The sequence below is a fragment of the Myotis myotis genome, unplaced genomic scaffold, assembly GCF_014108235.1.
Source record: "Myotis myotis isolate mMyoMyo1 unplaced genomic scaffold, mMyoMyo1.p scaffold_m19_p_1, whole genome shotgun sequence".
In the NCBI taxonomy this organism is placed as follows: domain Eukaryota; kingdom Metazoa; phylum Chordata; class Mammalia; order Chiroptera; family Vespertilionidae; genus Myotis; species Myotis myotis.
In genome coordinates, this window is record NW_023416313.1 from 205,795,894 (window position 1) to 205,811,576 (window position 15,683).

Sequence of the window (15,683 nt, forward strand, 5' to 3'; positions counted from 1 at the left end):
GTCAGCGCCTGACATATACCAGTATTTGGCATGAGCCCAACTGGACAGAATCCTCTAGCTGGGCAGTTTGCAGAGCATTTTTAAAACATCTCAGAAACAAATGCCAAAAATGAATTCCAGGAATGTGAGTCTATCCTCGCCCTTTATACCACTCCAGCCTCTCAGCCATTGCCCACTCCCCGGTCCTGCTGCCTACAGAGAGCAGCTGGTCCAGCTTGCCTGGGCCCAGAACACAGCCACGCCGTGCCTGCAGCAGAGGCAGAGGTAGGCCACTGGCTCTGCTGAGCAATACTGGGGAGCAAAGACATTTCTACAAGCACTTGGTTCTCACCAATGAAAGACTGAGGTCTCCAAACAGGTGCCAAAGGTCTGATACGGTGTTCCACCCCACGTGCAGGATGATAAAGAGGCCAACAAACTTGACCCCTATAGCACCAGCCAGATTAATGCCAGTCAGGCTGAGCCAGAACCACCAGGGGGCAGAGAAGGGCCTGAAAACCAACAAGACACAGAGTTCAGTTTGGCAGCTGGAACCAAACTCAAAAGCAAGAGCATCAGTGGGCAAGGGCACAGGTTCTCTGACTCTGAGGGGCTGTGCTGTGCCCTCTATGCGAGGGCTCCTAACCTCAGGGGACCATGAGGCTCCAAGAACAGCATGGTTTGTGAAACTTGAAACTGCAGGAAGCACAGTGTGGGTGGGAGTGAGGAGGAGCTTTTTCTGTGAGAGGGATCAATGCTTTCCTGGATAAGTAAGCAAGAAGCTTTTCTTCAAGGGATAACCAATCACATGGATGTCAAAGGGAAATCCAGAGAAGCCACTGGATTGAGTCAGCCCTCTCTTTTGCCACCTCTGGACCTGTCAAAGCCAGCATTTGTCAAGTGCTTACCATGTGTCAGGCACTGTTCCAAGTCTCTACACAATTAACTCTTCAACTTTCGCTAAGCCCATGGGTAGATCCTATTGTTATCCTCTTTTACTAGTGCACATGGGGAAGGCAAAGGACAGAGAGGTTAGGTAATACAGCTAGCAAGCGGTGGAGCATGGTTCCAGCCAGGGCAGTCGGTGCCAAGGTTTGCTGTACTTACAGCTCCTAACACACTGTGCTGCAATTTTCTCACTTTCTGGTGGCCTCCCCTGCCAGAGCAAACGCTCCTTAACAGCCAGACCTAAGTCCCGCTGTACCTCCAGCTCCTAGCACAGTACCTGGCACAGAGTATGCATTCCAGAAACGGCAGGTGGAAGTGAATGTGGCAGAGACAGAAGATAACCCAAAGCCAGAGAGACCTGGATCAGGCTTTATTAGCATAACATCATTTAATGAGATAACATCATTTAATGAGCGTTGTCATGGTGAAACCAAGTTGACTTCTAGAAAAGCCCAGATGAGCCAGCTCTTTGGTTTGAATAGAATGAATGTATTCTACTCTCTCAGAGGTAGAAGGATGATCTGGAAAAGACTACCCTGGGGAAGACGAGGCCCTCTAGTACAGCTTCAGAACTTTGCAGGGCCTGCAGGGATCCTCTTGACTACTATGGACCATTCAAGCCAACCTTTATGTACACTATTCCCACCGTTAGGTCAGGGCTGGATGTAACAACCACCGAGGGCAAGGAGACAAACACTCCCAAGCAGTATCTACCCTGGTTCCCTCCCCTCTAGGATGGAGAATGTGAAAGATAAAGTTGTCCTGGGATCTCCTAACCAGCACTGGTGCCAAGGGGTGGCTTATAAGTTGGTGGGAAGGCATTAGGACGCTCTATAATATCCACAAGCCCCTATCTAAGTCCACCCCCACTGTAAAAATGATAATATTCTTGAAAACTACAATTGACATTTTCTTAGTCTTATGTAAAGCAAAAATAAATCTATAGAAAACCTTTTCAAATCTATGTTCATGATCTAAAATGGGTAATCTAAGTTTTTTAAAAAGTTGGATTGCCTTAAACTCAGCCTCAAGACAAGTCCTCTAGGCACTTACCCTGTCCCTGGCTATTATAGAAATTCTGGAGCTGCTGTAGCCTCTGGACCACCTCACTCCCCCGCTCGCCCCGCCCCACCCACCCCCTGCCTGACACACACACACACACACACACACACACACACACACACACACTCCCAAAGACGGTGTTTCTGACCTGTCAGCACAGGAGTTGTACTTGACCATGCTCAGCATGGCAGCCATGATGAAGAACATCAAGATGGGGTCAAGGAGGATGTACTGGGACAGAGTGAGGCATCCTGTGTCTGAAAAACATGAGCTCAGTGGTCAAAAAATGAGATCAGAGATAGGCCCCCAAGAACCAAACACCCCAGCAATAAGTCCCCCTTGCGCTTAATTGCAGTCAAGACTAGATGGGCCACTGAGTCATTGGGGAGGTGGAAGGTCACAGCTTGGGGGTACACCAAAGCCCAATGATACGAAATAGTATCCCACGTCTTCCAGGCCCTTAACTCAAGAAAGGATCATGTGACTCATTCAGATAGAGCAGTCCCGAGGTGAGGGCTCTAGCTCATTTCCAGCCTTACAAAGTCAGTTCCGCCGCCTGCTTATATAGCCACAAATGGCCCACACCGAGGGCAGTCTGACTATTTTGTAGAAAGTCTATATTGGGAGCTGATTCTCCAGGTAGGTGCCAAAGTGAAACACAATTTCAGTACATCATGCCCCTGCTTATACTCTCCAATGTCTTCCCATCTCACCCAGACTAACAGGCTCCTCGTGACGATGCCAAAGCCTGCACGGTCTCCCTCCTATCCAACCTCCTATCCCAACACCCTCTGCCTCGCTCACTCCACTCCCGCCCCACTGGCCTTCTTGCTGTTCCTTGAATCCACTAAGTGCCACCTTATACCAGGACCACGCACATGCTGTTCCCACTGCCTGAACACTCTTCCCTCCCATCTCTGCATGGCTTAATCTTTTGCTTCACACAGGTCTCTGCTCAAGGCCACCTCCTTAAACAGTTCCTCACTGACCACCCTACCTAAAACAGGATCATTCCTCATGACTTTATTCTTCACCTGACTCTATTTTCTACATTGCATTTATTGCATAGAATGTTACATTATAGACTTAGTAATTTACTGGCTTACTTATCATCTGCCCCACTAGGGAGTAAGCTCCTCATCCTCTGAGGCCGATAAAAGTGGCCTAGAAAGAGGAGATGCTTTAAAAATAGTATTGACTGAGAAAATACATAAATGACAATAAATAACTGAAAAGGAAATTAAAGACACAAAGAAAAAGCCACCAAGAAGCCCTATAATCTTGCAACATATCGATCAAAACAAGGCCAGAATCACCCCTAAAATACCCACCTACAGTGGTCTGGACTTCCTAAATGTTAAGCTCTGTAAGGTCATGAATGCACTTTCAGAAGAACAAGGCTAGCAACAAGATCAATTTCCATGGATCAGCTCTCATTTAGCCATGGGAGGATTATCCACAGAAAACATGTAAGTTCCCATTTTACTACCCCCTGCTGCCGAGCTACTTTGAGGCATCGCCCTTGCATTCAGCTAAAATTAGTTTAAGGAGTACAAACTAATCTTGATAGTAACCTAAGAGAAGCAGAATTAGAATTATAGGCCTCCTTCACACATATACATACACACACACACACACACACACACACACACACACAGCTATCTTCTTATCCAATCCAGACTTAAATCTTAAATGTGGACAACTGGAGATCATCTATGCCAACTCTCCCTTCCAATAATGTAAAGGCTTGCTACATACAAGTATACATATAGTAAGTATTACTAGTGAATAAAATAATGTAAATGTAATACATGTACTCAATCCTAAAGTTACTTAACAACTGGGCCCATAGACAGACCTGTAAATGTGTTGATTTCCAGCTACATTCACAGTGTAGCAGACAATTTCCCAAGAAACGTGGTAGAAGACAACTTACCAAAGGTGAGGAGGGCAGCGCTGAGCAGTGCTGCGGGGAGGGACTTGGACAGCTCCAGTACTGTGAGGTAGGCAAAGGGGATCAGCAAGGAACCAAGGAACGCACAGAACTACGGAAGGAAAAGAGAAGCAGTCAAATAACCAGATTAGCTAAGGCTCAGAGACCTACAAGCTCAGGTCTAAGATGGAAGACCCCAATGAGGACATGGTGACCTAAAACCAGCTGGCACATGTATGAACGAGAAAGGGGTGGTGTAACCGTGAGGCATCAAATCAAGCAGCATTTAGTTCCCACTGAGCACCAACTTGTGCACTGACACGAAATCAGCAAAGTTCAGCCAGGGAGGCGTGAGCAGGATGGCACACTGGTCTCAGGTAGGGGATGCCGGTTAGACTGCCTATCATTATTAGCTGTGACCCTGAGGAAGTCACATGTCTCTTTACTCAGCCTCCCCTTCTGTGTAATGTGAAGAATCAGAGTTCTTACCTCAAAGGGTTTATACTCTGAAGATTAAATGACCTAAAGTTTGTTAACACACAGGAAGTACTTGATAAACATTAGCTTCTATTACAAAATTAGGGGCACAAGTTAAGACCTCTCTGAGGTGTTTTAATATTGTAGAGAATTCTGTTATTTCTCCCTTAGCCCTTTTCTTCAGTCATACCAGGAACCACTCTTTAATCTACAGGTGGTATTCTTATTTTAGCAAAAAGAATGCTTTGCGCTTCAGTAACTGGAGGGTGTTTTTGTTTTGTTTTCAACCACAAGCCTTCTCTGTACCTCTCCACCTCATCCATCAAGAGTAAACAGGCAAGCCCAAGGGAGTGGAAATTCTCACATTTGGGCTGTCGCCTTTTGTTAACAGAAAGCAATGTGCCCTAGTGTGAAAGGGAACACCACTGTCATATTTGCCTTCTCAATTCCCATAACAAGTTCACAGTGAGTCAGGCCTATATCCAATTATGCATGCTATATGGTATTCAAAAGTCATTAAGAAGACACAGGATCACTTAGAATATGAACTTGAGGGTATGGGACACTTCTTATTTAATATGGTATCATATGACCATGCAAATTATCCAACAATTTGTCCAAATAAGCACTTTGTATTTATCTAAAGTGTTTGAGCTCCTCAATGAAAGGGGTTTGTAAATGTAACTTGCTTTGAGAGCTCTACGTTGAAGGTCAGTTTCTTCAGGTCTCATTCAGCTACTGGTATGGAGTACCCAGAGTTGGGTGTTAAGGCCCTGCCATGCTCCATCAAGGCTGCTGCTGGGACACAGAGAACAGAGGAAGCGGACACATGGCCTCCCTCCAAAGACTGACACACCCCTTGTGTGTGCCTGAAACCTTCATGGGAAAGAAGTAGGAACCTGGTGCCAGGAGTGTGGGGATGCTGAAGTCTTAAGAAAGGGCTCTCAGAGATAAGCAATACCCCAGTAAGTGTGGTCTGAGAGAGGAAGAACATGTAGCTTGCCAATGTGCTGAGGCCAATGCTGGGACTACAGGAGACTCCTGGCTGCCTGGCTGCCTGGGTCCCAGGCTGCTCTCCGACCTGCAGTCTATGCCTCACATGGGCATAATAGATGACAGGGTGGGCTTGCTCCTATCTGTGTAATCTCCATTATCTGTGGCCTCCCCTTCGCTTCTTACCCACACCAGTTCCGAGTCTCTACGCCTGAATTTCTACTACAGGGCATGGATCCAGTCATCCTCCCCCCACCCCAAAGTCCGTTGTGTGCACCTGCCACCACCCCAGGATTTCCAACTGTAACATTTGTGAGTGTGGCTACAGGGCGCAGTGAGGCTCTTTCAAGTCATGAAGCCTTACTCCTCTCATTCCCATGTAGTTGTGATGCTCGTATCTGTCCCCAGGCTTCTGGAACATAAAGGTGCCATCATATCCACTCAGGTAGCCAGCAAGACCTATCAGCATCTGACAGAAAGAGCAAACAGAAACAATGAGAAACGTTTGAGAGGAGAGTCCTTCATCCCCCAAACTTCCCTCCAGCAGCACCCAGACTTCGTCTCCCTTGACAACTGTCCATAGAAGGAGTTGACAATGTGACATTTTCTCCTGCAGCTGTTCAAAGCAAGAACCTTTTGTCTATAGAGCTCATTGCTTGAAACAAATCCTCTCTTGTGTTAAGGACAAGTTCTTGGGAACAGTGCAGACTGGACACTTAGAAAGAAAAAATCCCACAATTTGAGGGGCAGGGCCAGTGAGGCTCGCTCATCAGTCTTCTTTTATTTGCTATGAAATAAAAGCTGATAGCTCATTGTGGGGGAGGGGAAGGAGAGGGGCTGATTCCTGGAGAGACTGGAAAATGAGGTTCCAACTCAGAATGAGGAGGCAGAAAAGTGGCCAAGTTTCTACACATCAGGAATAGAGAAGGGGGGTGGGGGGGGGGGCCAGGGGAATAGAAAAGAGTAAAGACAGCTGCATTTCCCCAGAGGGGAACAGAAAAGTCCCAGTGGAAAAAATGCCAAAAGGCCAGAGACTGGCTTCTCCTTTTTCCAGTATTCCAAAGAGTGGCAACCTTGGCACATCCCAAACCAGAACAAATCAACCATAAACTATGATGAGAATCCTTCAAAACATTCAGGAGGGTCAGCCTCTTTCTATCTTTCCTTGGCCATCAACAGTGTAAAATTCTTTTCACACAAGCAATCAGAAGCAGCGAAAACATAAAAACTGCCAGCAAACGCCAAGCATCTGTAACAGCCCCAGGCTGCCCAGCCCAACCAGTGTTCGGTTAGGCCAGTGGTAGGCAAACTCATTAGTCAACAGAGCCAAATATCAACAGTACAACGATTGAAATTTCTTTTGAGAGCCAAATTTTTTAAACTTAAACTATATAGATAGGTACATTGTTATTAACTTAATTAGGGTACTCCTAAGCTGGCCTTTGCTAAAAACGTCCTCAATCTGATTGAGGTACATTCACTGAGGTCGACCCCTCCCAACTCTCCCATCCACACTCGTCTTGTATACTTGTTTCGTCTATCTCCTTTCGTTCATCCTCTCTATGTCCAAATCATCTCAACATACCTTTCTAACCCTTGACACTACATCTTCTTTCACTTCACAACGTTCCCTAAAATTAACTTAATAAACTTTACTTAAAGTTTTAAGTCAACTTCGCACTGTACGTGCACGCCCGCACATGGTATTTTGTGGAAGCCACATTCAAGGGGCCAAAGAGCCGCATGTGGCTCGTGAGCCGCGGTTTGACGACCACTGGGTTAGGCTGTGTGGAGGGAAAACCTCTCCCAGCAGCACTGCTTGTGGGGGCCTGGATTTGGACCACTAAACCAGCTCACTCTTTTCTCTAAGTAGTTCCAAACAGAGTTGCTATCTATAGTTCCATGTCGAAGTATAGAACTCCAAGTTCAGCAGTGATTACAAAGCCTTGTTTAAAAATAAAAAAATAAAAAGAAGGAATCCCAGGGTCCAGCGGTTAATTTAATATAATTAATTTAATACAAAGTAATGTAAGGTATTAGAAAGACAGAGTCATCCAAATACCCAGATGAACTAAAACTGGCAGGTGACCATCACAGCAGATGCTCCTACCTATCTGGGGTCTCAGAGGACAAGCTGCCTGGAGCTGATCTACATTCCCAGATTGCTTGGCTGGTCAGGCTGTTCCTTCTCAGTTCCCTCAAGATTAAAAGTAGCCCTGAGCTAATTTCCTAACTAAGAGACTCATTCAAATCAATAAGAAAAGGAACAACCTACTAGAAAAATGGGCAAATTCATAGAAGAGAAAATACAAATCACTAATAAACATATGAAAAAGAAATGTCCAACCTAACTCATAAAGATGCAAATGAAAACAGTGATGTACCACTTTTTACTTTCAAGATGGAAGTTTTGACAGTATAATCATACCAGTGCTGACAATGGTGTGGGAAGCAAACACCCTCATACACTGTTGGTGGGACTATATATTATTGCAAAAATTTTCAGGAAAACCTAGCAATCTCTAACACAAATTTAAATGTTCCTTTAACTCTCTAGTTTGCCCCCTGAGAATCTTTCAGATACACTTGTACAACTATGAAAATATATAGGTACAAGGATGTCCATGAAATATCTTTTGCTATGACTAAAAGTTGGAAATAACATAAATGCCCATGAATTGAAGAGAGGTAAAATAATTTAGAGCACATCTATATAATGGAATAACATAGTCATTAAAAAGAATGGAGTACATTTTTATGTGCTAATGTGGAAAGAATTGAAGAAACATCATGTTTAAAACACAAGTTGCTACCCTGACCGGTATGGCTCAGTTGGATGGGCACTGTCCTGTACAATGGAAGATTGCCAGTTTGATTCCTGGTTAGAGCACATGCCCAGGTTGCAGGCTTGATCCCTGTGTGTGTGTGTGTGTGGGGGGGGGGGGGGGGGGTGTACAGGAGGCAGCCGATTTATGTTTTGCTCTCATATTAATGTTTTTCTCTCTCCCTCTAAAAAAAAAAAAAAAATCAATAAACTATTCTTTTTTTTTAAATACAAGTTGCTGAACAATTTTAGTCTGATCCGGTTTGCATAATGTGCTGTTCATATGAACTAATATTTATGTTTATAAATATGTACACACTTATCCTATATAATAAAAGCCCAGCAACCGAAATGGTGGAATGACCAGAATGACCAGAGACCAGAACACCACTGCCCCTTGTCCCGGCTTGCCCCACCCCCCAGGGAGCAGTTAGGGGCAATCAGGCAGGCAGAGTGTTTAGGGGCAATCAGGCAGGCAGGCAAGTGGTTAGGGGTGATCAGGCAGGCAGGCGAGCAGTTAGGAGCCAGTGGTCCCAGATTGCGAGAGGGATGTCTGACTACCAGTTTAGGCCCAATCTGTAGGGATCCTTGCAGGATCGGGCCTAAACCAGCAGTTGGAAATCCCCTGAAAGGTCCTGGATTGTGAGAGGGTGCAGGCCCGGCTGAGGTACCCCCCTGCCCCCATGCATGAATTTCGTGCACTGGGCCTCTAGTATTTGTATAAAAAGTTTCTGAGAGGATATATAAGAAACTTAACAAAGGTGACCATAGAGTAACCTCTGAAGAATTGAAATGTGAGGGAAGGTAGCTTTTGACCTTCTATTTCCTTCTGTACCGATCACGTTTTTTACTATGTGCAGGCATTTTTATTTCTTTAATAGTACCTATTTGACTGGAGCCCAGGTGCCCAGGGCTGGGATCTGTGTGAAGTGTCAGGTATGGGCTTCAGTACTGGAAGAGAAAATGCCCTACTCACTCCTTAAAGGGGCTTTGACTGGCTTAGCCTCAGAACCTATGGAAGCTACTCTGCTCTCTTTCACGGTTTTCTAATTTGCTCATCACTGTCTTTCAGCCAGGTAGAGCACAGGACCACTAGGAGGTAAGTGAGAGGAGCAGGTGGACTGCACTCCCTGGAGGCAGGCTTAGAACGAAGCCTCACGTGTCTCCCTCCACAAAGGGCCAGAGTGAGGAAGGGAAGGCTCAGGAAAAACAAATCAGCCAGTGTTTTCCATCATCACTGTGCCAATCACAAGGGGACTCCAAAAGCCACAGGCTGAAAGACTAAGCTGGATTTCCTACAAAAAGCCTCCTCTCCAGAGGTCCGGTTCCCAGGCTTTATTCTTTCTCTCCATTTATTTTTTATTTTCAATTGAGATAAAAGTCATGTACTGTAAAATTCACCATGTTAAAGTATACTGAGGTTTTAGTTTATTCACAAGACTGTGCATCCATTACCACTACCTAATTCCAGAACATTTCATCACCCCAAAAAGAAACTCCGCACCCATCTGCAGTCACTCCTCAATCCCCCTTCCCCCCAGACCCTGGCAACTACTAATCTTCTTTCTGTCTCTGTGGATTTGCCAATTCTGGACATTTCATATAAATGCACTTATACAATATGTGGCCTTTTTTGTCTGGCTTCTTTCACTTAGCATACTGTTTATAAGTTCATCCACGTTGTAGCATGTATCAATACTTTGTTCCATTTTTATAGCTGAATAATATTCCACTGTATAGATATAACACATTTTGCTTATCCATCCATCAGTTGATGGACTCTCTCTCCATTTCTGAGCCCAGAGGACCCCTAAAAATACCAAAGACTTTTCATGAAAGCACTGGTCTGGAATGTCAGGGAATTCTTTCTACGAGGCCAAGAATTAAATCCAAAACCAAGACTTGGCTGTTGTTCACCACTGCTTACCTTTCCCAGAGGAGGGTGCACATCAAAGAAAAAGGTACGGTTGATATAGTAACTTCCCATTTTTCCAAAGTGAGTCTCATCCCAACTAAAAGAAAAACAAAGAGAAATGAGAATTTTTAAGTTATCATACAACCCAAATAGCCTTAATAGAGCATGATTAAAATTACAGTTAAAACCAAAGACTATGAGTTTCAAGCAATTAATGAGAAAATGTGAATTAAAAAAAAAAAGTTTTTGACATAGTGATTTGAGGAAGCAAGACATCAAGTTGGTCATTAAACTTCATTTAGATAAATTTTTAAAAGTTAGCAAATATTTACCAACCATTTATCATAAATTTAAGTTGAATCTATATTTATTCTGTATCTTGAGTTTCTATTTATTTCAAAGAGGCAGAGTTTTCTTATAATATAGAAAGGTTTGTAGTAAGGGTTTTCTTCCAAGGCTGTTAAACTTCAAAATCTGAGACTACGTTTGCTACTAGAAATTACATTACTATAATCACAACCTACATTGTGGGCTACTGATCAGAGAGAGCCTAGAAACCACGCTGTTACAGAAGTCCGATTTTGTTTATCAAACTGTGGTAATTAACCTGCTGACTATGAACTTGCTGGTCTTCTTACAATGAACTATTATGTAAAAGTTGAGGGTTTTCTTACTAAGTTAAGAGTCTAAAATATATTCTCACTGCACAAATAATTTTGCAAGGCAATAAGTGATTCTAACACATTATCTTTTAAACACATTGCAGTCTTGTTCTTCTATACAACGACATAAAACTTTTTTTTAAATATATTTTTATTGATTTCAGGGGGGAAGGGAGAGGGAGAGAGAAACATCAATGATGAGAGAGAATCCTTAATCGGCTGCCTCCTGCACACCCCATACTGGGGATTGAGCCAGCAACCCAGGCATGTGCCCTGATCAGTAATCAAACGTGACCTCCTAGTTCATAGGTCAACGCTCAAGTACTGAGCCACACTGGCCAGGTAACACATTACCTTTTGAACACAATGAAAGTCTTGTTCTTCTATACAAGGGTACAGCCTTGGAAGAAAACCACATCAAACTTTTTACACCCCACATGAGGGCTTTGCAGTGGCAGCCCAATTACCCAGCAGAGCCTGGCCATTTCTGTTTGTCAGTCTCTCTCTGCAGCTCAGATATGGTTGCTTTCTCGTGACTACCCCATCTCCAGGCCAGCTTCCGTAACTATTCATTACTGACCTGCAACATAACAGGCAAAAGATGCTTTTCCCAAAAATGGTGATGTCCAAGGGAGAAATAACTTCCAAGCATTGTGACAAAACAAATCTGCAGCAAGAGAGATCCAGTCCAGCGCCAGCCCTTCCTAACAGCATGGCCTAGCGAAATCACTCACCTTCTCCAGATCCATTCGTATCTACACAATGAAGACAGTAACAGCATCTGCCATGATCACTCACAGGGAGGTTTTAGGGCTCAATTCAGATGACACACATGAAAAAACTCTATGGACTAAAAAGTCTCACACATGCTGGGCACGATTTAAACTGAACCAGCATTTGTGGTTAGCTATGAAGTCTGTTTGGAAACCTACTGACAAAAAGGTATGAGATTTTTCATTTCAAAAATGTCCCAGGTAAAACTAGTACAGTAAGTTCACACTTAACATTGTCAATAGGTTCTGTGACTTTAAGCAAAATGATGTATAACAAAAACAATTTTACCATAGGATAATTGATATAAACAAGAGTTAAATCCCTATGGCATCTCGATATTACAACAAAACTACGATGAACGAGACTATGTCAATCAATGTTAATAGAGGACCTGCTATTGCAGTATTCACATTTCTTCTTGGCTTTTATTGCATGCTTGTGTTGAGAGAAACAGTCCTCCTTGGATCTCGTGCTCCCACAGACCTTGCAAGGTGTCCCAAGGATGCAAGGCCCTGACCACTCTTTATTCGGGCCATTGCTCAGGGCTATGGTTAAGCAAGCAACCTTGAGGGAAGAGTTAGCGTCTCCCTCTGTAACAGAAGCAGTCTGTTTCCTGCATGTTATAACACAGCGGAGTCCCCAAGCTCAGTATTCCTCAGCTGATGCAGCCCAGTGAACATGCAGGTATTCATCCGCCCATGGCATCACATGGAATTGGGGATAAAGGGAACCAATGCCAATGTGCTGATGCTCATCCTGCTTGCTGTGCCACGAAAAATAAGTCCTTTGTCTCTGACCCAGGACTTTGTCTTCTGCCAGCATCCACAGAGCCGTGACAGGCTAACTTCTTAGCTTGCAAGTAGGGTAAAATAAAATCCCAGATCCTGACAGTATTTGGCGACAAGCATAGGATACTGAGAGATAGCTTTCTATAAGAGAAAGGACAAGGACCCCTCACAGGCCGGTTTAGAGGATATGAGAAGACTCCCCAGAATCTGGTAGTGAATGCTCTTGCCCAGTGATAGGCAGGGAAGGTAGTAAAAGTCCTCACTATCCTACCTGTGCATGAGGCTGAGCAGAGAGAGAGGCAGGATTGAAACCAACCACCTAAGCCTTGGTTACTGCTCACTCTCCTCTGGGTGGGAGGAGGAAGAGATGTGATCATGGCCATGGGCAGCAAACCTAGGAGCCCCTGCCCAAAGGCAATATGGATGTAGCTGCTGAATCAAGAAATCTCTGAAGCTTACATCAATGGTGCCAGCAGTAAGGACCTTAATATTCACTGTAGAACTTTAGATGAAATGAAAACTTTGGGTGAGCTGTGTACTCAAGCCAAACGTAAATGCTCCTTGCTTAGATGTTCAGAGCCATTTTCTCCCTCCATGTCCCATGATCCCTCCCCTTCTACCATAACCTCAGCTGCTTTAAAAAGTAAGATGATTAAAGGTAGGCCAAGGTCTCACTGTCCCCAAAGGGGGCTGAAGGCCATACACACCCATCCTACCATGCTGGGCAACTCCAGGGAGGAGAGGCACTCAAACTCAAGACTCTATTGGAATCAAGGGCCCACATCTCCTCCCTCCCTACTCAATCCCATGAGAGGAGGATTTGCTGGGTGCAGGGGTTACCAAAGGTGCTGAGGAATGCATGGAGAGCCACAGCAGTGTGTACAAGGGCTGAAAGAAAAGGGCCCCTAAGCCCGGGGCTCACCAGGCACATGGCAGTACATTGGGGAGGAGGTGGTGCTAAGCCTATCAAGGGACTAAAGAAGGAAAAAACTTCCTCCACCCGTTGCATCCAGCACTCCCCATACTCACTACTGGGGAATGGTGTGATCTCTGTGTGGCTGTCACTATTGCTACTGATGCCCAATTCAATTGGAAGGTTTGAACCAAGTTCCCAGTGGGAAAGTGAAGATAATGTGACCTTGTGGGTAGTGCTCTTCACCATTATTACGGCTTGCTGAATGTATAACTGGTATTGATCCCGTAAGTGTCAAGGAGGATTATCCCATTCGGGGACTGCCACATACTGAGCTGATACTATCCCCTCCTTGGTCCAGGAAAAAAATATATATATAAATCCCAAGAAGAGAAAGGGAAAGCACAGCTTTAAAGACGGAATGGGCAGCTGGAGCGCCCAGGGGCAATTCTCCATGATAATAGCACCCCCTGCTGGACGCAGGCACCAAGTACATACTTTTTTAAAGGGGCAGCTATCAACCTACTACCATACTAATTAAGCTCTTGCCGAAATTGAGTGCCTGCCATGAAGGCCTTAGGACCCCTGCCACTTTGGGGTGGGCCAACTTGGAATCTATGCCTAATAAGGAAAGGGCTCAACAAGCCTCACTGGTCAAATGGAAATGGTATATTGAAGAGTATAGCTGACCCGGCCTTAGACATTTTGATTTCACATGAAGAGATGGTAGCTCTTCCTTTGGGAAAAACTACCTTTCTCTCCACCACCTAAAGCAAAGCCGCTGTCTCAGTGGAGCCCTTGATGCAGAGGTTCTTCTCAATGCTTGTGCCTGGTTCACTGATGGTTAGACTAAACTAAAAGCTGATGGAGTCCACCGGCAGCAGCAGTCATCCTGCCCCTGTGACAACTCCGGAAGGCTGCCTGCAATAAAGGGTGATGGGCATAATGGGCTGAATTGGAAGATTTCACAACTTTTGTCTTGGGCAATACTCCTAAAGAATGGACAAGTTATATTTATTCTTGGGCACTTGCCATTGGCCTAGCCATCTGTTGTGCCACTTGGAAGACTATGTATTGAGAGATTAAAACATCCCTCTTTGGAGCCAAGAACTGCAGGAAAAAATCATGCTGCCTACTGATAGGACAACCTGGATCACTCACATGGATGACCATGGTAAGGGCTGGTACATCTGATCAGACTGACTGGAATTAAGCTGCTGATCAAACTTGTGCCACAGACTGTTGCCATTGCACCAGGCCTGGAAACACATCTACTATCGTGGACTGGGTGCAAAGTAAAGGACTCTATGTTTCTGAAGTTGAAGCCATCACTGCATTGTGGCAGCCAAAAGTTGGCCTGTTAGTCTTCCAGTAAAGGAAGCCAATTGCATGGGGCATCGACTGCTCCAAGGAAAGTGACTACAGTAGGACTTTGTTACCCCTCTGGAGTATCGTTGGTGCCTCATTTCAGATTACGGTGTTGATGATGCTGTTCCAGTACAATCATCTAACTCAAGATACACCAATGTGGACCTTTAAACTAAACCAAGTCATGTTTCCAGCTTTCCAAAGCATCCACAGTCTGACAATGGTGCCTTTTTTTTTTTTTTTTTTGCAATAGCCATCCAATAATGGGCCAATAGTCAAGATATCTGATGACATTCCACACTCCCTAGCATCCACAGGCACCTGATATTGTCAAGGACTGAACAGTCCTCTCAAAAAGATTTCTGACTCTACTCTCTCCTGGTTCACACACCTTAGTAAAACAGCTCTGTCACCTAATGTAGTCAGCACCAGGAACGGTTCGCCTCCTCTTGGCCATCAATTGGGTAATGGCAAGGATAAAAGGGGTAGAGGGTTGCAAACCTATTTTGAAAACTTGAGATTCTTCCCAAACCATTCGTGGGCGTGATTCCCTAACAGCAACCCCAGATCAGCCTGGGGACAGCTATGGGATACAAACTTAATTCTAGCTCAGGCACCGGAAGCTGGAGGGACATGGTCCTAGAGTATAAAGATAATGACCACTTGGTTGAGTGCACTGCTTGTCAAGCCCGCTACAGTGACTCATCTGGTCTCTGCCAATTTTCTAGTAATGGTCTTGGCAAAAAAAGGTCTGGATATTATAAGGGATACCTGGAGAAAAGGTGAAGTTACAGGTACTAAAGTGATACACCCTAATATAATTATATGATGGCAGAGGAAGAAAAGAAACAATTTTGGAAGCTGGGAAGGTAACATCTTAGGCCTCAGGAAACGTAAAGAAAAGGGAAACAATTAATGATCCTTTCTCCTCTAGGTCCAGAACCAATGCCTGGTAAACATCCATATGGTCCATCTAAATCAGGTGGCAGCTGTAGCTGGCAATCTGACTTTCTACTGAGTTTGTCAGTGTGCTATGAAATCAGAAAA

At 44.6% G+C, this 15,683-nt stretch overlaps 1 protein-coding gene across 1 annotated transcript in view; it reads right to left on the reverse strand.

Annotated features, from left to right (window-relative positions):
• POMT2 (protein O-mannosyltransferase 2) overlaps positions 1-15,683 on the reverse strand; it is a 39,893-nt gene that overhangs the window by 21,501 nt on the left and 2,709 nt on the right. The window contains 5 exon segments of the mRNA XM_036314058.1: positions 332-491; positions 2,138-2,246; positions 3,926-4,034; positions 5,757-5,861; positions 10,144-10,228. Of these exon segments, the coding sequence (XP_036169951.1) occupies positions 332-491; positions 2,138-2,246; positions 3,926-4,034; positions 5,757-5,861; positions 10,144-10,228 (568 nt within the window).